This window comes from Carlito syrichta, unplaced genomic scaffold (assembly GCF_000164805.1).
Source record: "Carlito syrichta isolate Samal-C Ts95f unplaced genomic scaffold, Tarsius_syrichta-2.0.1 Scaffold295943, whole genome shotgun sequence".
NCBI classification, from domain to species: Eukaryota; Metazoa; Chordata; class Mammalia; order Primates; family Tarsiidae; genus Carlito; species Carlito syrichta.
The window spans coordinates 9,988-13,952 of record NW_007240039.1 but is presented as its reverse complement, the minus strand read 5'-3'; the positions used below and the strand labels follow the sequence as shown (position 1 = coordinate 13,952).

General features: G+C 47.2%; 1 protein-coding gene across 2 annotated transcripts in view; it reads right to left on the bottom strand.

Moving 5' to 3' along the window:
- ELMOD3 (ELMO domain containing 3) overlaps positions 1-2,529 on the bottom strand; it is a 32,942-nt gene extending 30,413 nt beyond the window's left edge. For both annotated transcript variants that reach the window (XM_008054523.1, XM_008054524.2), the window contains exon 1: positions 2,239-2,529. In XM_008054523.1, coding sequence (XP_008052714.1) covers positions 2,239-2,292 — 54 coding nt within the window. In that variant the 5' untranslated portion in view covers positions 2,293-2,529. The remainder of the gene's footprint in view (positions 1-2,238) is intronic.
- Positions 2,530-3,965: the final 1,436 nt, after the last annotated feature.

Below are 3,965 nucleotides of genomic sequence, written 5' to 3'. Positions count from 1 at the left end.
TTCATCTCTACAAAAAATCAAAAAATCAGCCGGGCGTGGTAGCTCGCGCCTGTAGTTCCAGCTACTTGGAAGGCTGAGGCGGAAGGCTCGCTGGAGCCCAGCAGGTCGAGGCTGTGGTGGCCGGGAGCGGCCACTGCACTCCAGTCTGGGCGACCAAGTGAGACTCCAACTCAAAAAAAAAAAAAAAAAAAAAAAGAAAACTACTAAAGTACACATGCTTGTCTCTGCAGAGATCATTTCCAGAGTTATGCGCAAGTAAGTACTAACTTTATCTCCAGCAGGAAAACTGAGTGGCTGGGCCACAGGGTTAGAAGAGAGTTTTTTCACTATATATTCCTCTGTAATTTCCAGATTTTAAACCGTATGAATGTGCTATTTTCTCTAAAATAAAAGAAATAAGTCAGGTGTGGTGGCTCATACCTGCAGTCCCAGCTACTGGGGAGGCTGAGGTAGAAGGACTGCTTGAGCCAGGAGGTCAAGGCTGCAGTGAGTCAGAAAACTAAATTAAACTAAAAACTAAATGAAACCAAACCAAACCAAACTAAGCTAAATCATGATAATTAAAAGAAAAAACTAACAAATAAATCATTGCTTATAACAAGGCCTGGGAGTCCCAGATCATCCTGTTACTCTAATCCTCTTGCCTAATTTTACCGGTTAACATTTCTTAATTGAGCTTTGATTTCTTTATGTTTCAGCTGCAAGAATGGAGGAGAAAACACAGTTATGGGAGAGCTGAGGAAACTCCTCATGACTGGCTTCACAATTACTTCCAACTGCAATCCAGCAAACACACCTGCTGCAGTTCCACTCCCCATTTCCATCCCTTGACTCAAGTGGTTCTATTCCAGAACACAGCCTCACCTCCACCTTCTCTATGTCCTCTGGTCCCTTCAGGATAGTTCCACCTCCTCAAAGTTGCCTACCTTGCCACCTGGGGCTACAATAGTGTCTCACTTCCTAAGACCCTAAGTCCCATAGCTGTATATAGCACAAGTTCCTGTGCAAAAGGCCTGCATGGGGACCTTCTCTTTATTTCTTTAATGTTTCCCACACCCATTAGCACCGTACTAGACATAAAATGTTTGTCTCTGACTTTTATTGAAATTTTATCTCAGCTGGGTGTGGTGGCTCACACCTGTAATTCCAGCACTTTGGGAGGGTGAGGTGAGAGGACTGGCTGAGCCCACGGGTTCAAGACCAGCCTGGGCAACTTGGTAAGACTTCGTCTCTACAATACACAAAAAAATAATTAGCCAGGCGAGGTGGCGTGCGCCTGTAGTTTCAGCTACTTGGAAGGCTGAAGTGGAAGTTTCGCCTGAGCCCAGCAGATGGAGGCTGTGGTGGCCGTGAACGTGCCACTGCACTCCAGCCTGGGAGACAGAGTGAAACTCTGACTCAAAAAAGAAGTGAAATTTTATCTCAAAAATATTTGGTGATTTATCATGCTAAACAACTCCCTGCAAGTATCTATATACTCAGGATTCACTGCATCCTTCCTTTCCCTCTCCTCAGTCCCCTCCAGCACACAAAGACTTCCTCTGGAAGAACAGTTCACCATCGTAACCTTCCCGGAGTCCCACAGCAAGGACTTTTCCCCATCTGCCCACTGAATCCCACAGGCTCTACTTTTCACGACCACTGCTGGGTAAGGCAGGGTGAAAGGGAAGGAATGCAAGTTAGCTGCCAGGCTCACACAAAAACATATCACACAGAGCCCAAAGTTCTGAGAATGACCAGCAAAGGCAGGTAGGCATGCACAGGGAGGGGCCAGTAAAGCAAATTATCCAAAAACCCAGGACACACAGATTTCTTGGGTGATTCCTCATTGAACTTCTCCCTCTTACCCAAGCAAAGTGAAAACAAAATGGGTACAAAAAAGTTCCTTTTTATATAACAGAGAACCATAATACGGGGTTTTCTTAAATATTTTTAAAGCTCCTCCCTCTCATTCTCATTTTTTCTCTCTCTCTCTGAGACAGGGTCTCCCTCACCCAGATGGAGTGATGTAATAGCTCACTGCAGCCTCGCAATCCTGGGCTCAAGCAATCCTGTGACCTCAGTCTCCTGAGTAGCTGAGACAACAGGCATGCCCCAATGTGCCTGGCTAGGTTTTAATGTTTTTCTAGAAATGAGGTCTCGCTGTATTGCCCAGGCCAGTCCACATTCTCTTGATGTGTTTTCTGTCTTACTATCCCAAACCAACACCTTTTTTCGTAAATAGGAGTGCATGCTTACCTTTACATCTCTTAATTCTTCCTCATTATGGAAGGAGCAAGTTTTTTCATTCATGACTCAAAATTAATTGTTTCCGGGAACTTTGTCCTTGAGCCCAGAAGGGGGCTAATAAGACCTGAGATCAGAAGCCATGGGAAGAGCCAGAGATCCAACTGTTCCACCTTTGCCTTCTTCCTTGGCAGTCATTCAGACCAAGAATAAGAAAATAGTCCCTCTGTGCCATCACGAGGGTGCAGGAGGCTTCTGTGAGCAATGAAGGAAGTCCCAGAGGTCTTTGAAGCCTCGACTCTGCCCAGAAGAAAACAAAAATTGAAAAAGAAAACCGGTTTCATCATTCAGTAATGCCTCTGTTGACAAACTACTTGAAAAATCTTTTTTTTTTGTTTTTGAGTTGGAGTCTCACTCTGTTGCCCAGAGTGGAGTGCAGTGGTCGCTCCCGGTCACCGCAGCCTCGACCTGCTGGGCTCCAGCGATCCTTCCGCCTCAGCCTTCCGAGTAGCCGGAATTACAGGCATGCGCTACCACGTCCAGCTAATTTTTTGATTTATTGTAGAGATGAGGTCTCGCCTGCCCAGGTGGGTCTCGAACCCGTGGGCTCAGGCAATCCACTCACCTCAGCCTCCCAAAGGCGCGGGGTTACAGGCTGAGCCACCGAGCCTGGCTAACTTGAAAAATCTTTAAGCCGCTGTGAATTTATTCTGAATAAACAAGTTTCCTCAGTCAAACGCCCGCCTCTTAATACCCATGGCACTGGCTGGAAAGAAGGGGACCATGCAAGGGCTGGATTCTGTGTCCAAAAGGCAGCAAACTCACTCCAAGTGGGGGTGTTTCTGACAGTGAAGTTACTGGGACCTACGACAGCTTATCAAAGGGGTGAGAATAGGTGGCACCTTGGTGGGTGGACTTCACTGAAGTGCTCATGCTTTGCTTAGGTCTCAGACACTGGCTCGGTCTGGGGGATTATTAGACCTCAGGGGTTCGAGACCAGCCTGGGCAACTTGGCAAGACCTCGTCTCTACAATAAATCAAAAAAATTAGCCCAGCGTGATAGCACGTGGCTGTAGTTCCAGCTATTTGGAAAGCTGAGGCAGAAGGATCACCTGAGCCCAGCAAGTTGAGACTGTGGTATCTGTGAGAGCATGCCACTGCCCTCCAGCCTCCAACCTGGGTGACAGAGTGAGACTCCAACTCAAAACAAAAAAACCCAAAAAACCAGACCTGGTTCCTACCAGGAAGAAACTCAAAATGCAACACGACATCCTAACCTTCCTCAGTTATCGCTAATATTATACATGTGGTGGCTGCCTGACCAACTCAAAGTCTTTCGTCTGTTATCGCCTGCCTCAGGAGAAGGACTAGACAAGGCTCATACATCATCATGGGGGAACTGGACATCCCAGACACTTGTCACATGAAAAAAACCCAAATCCTGGCCAGGTGTGGTGGCTCATGCCTGTTATCCTGGCACTTTAGGAGGCCGAGGTGACAGGCCTGCTTGAGCCCAGGAGTTCAAGACCAGCCTGGGCCACATGGTGAGACCTCATCTCCACAACAAAATAAATTAGCTGGGCATGGTGGTGTGTACTTATAGTCCCAGGTACGCAGGAGGTCGAGGCAGTTGCTTAAGCCCAGCAGGTTGAGGCTGCAGTAGCCGGGACTGCGTCACTACGCTCTGGCCTGAGTGATGGAGTGAGACCCCGACTCAAAAAAAAAAAAAAAAAAAAAAA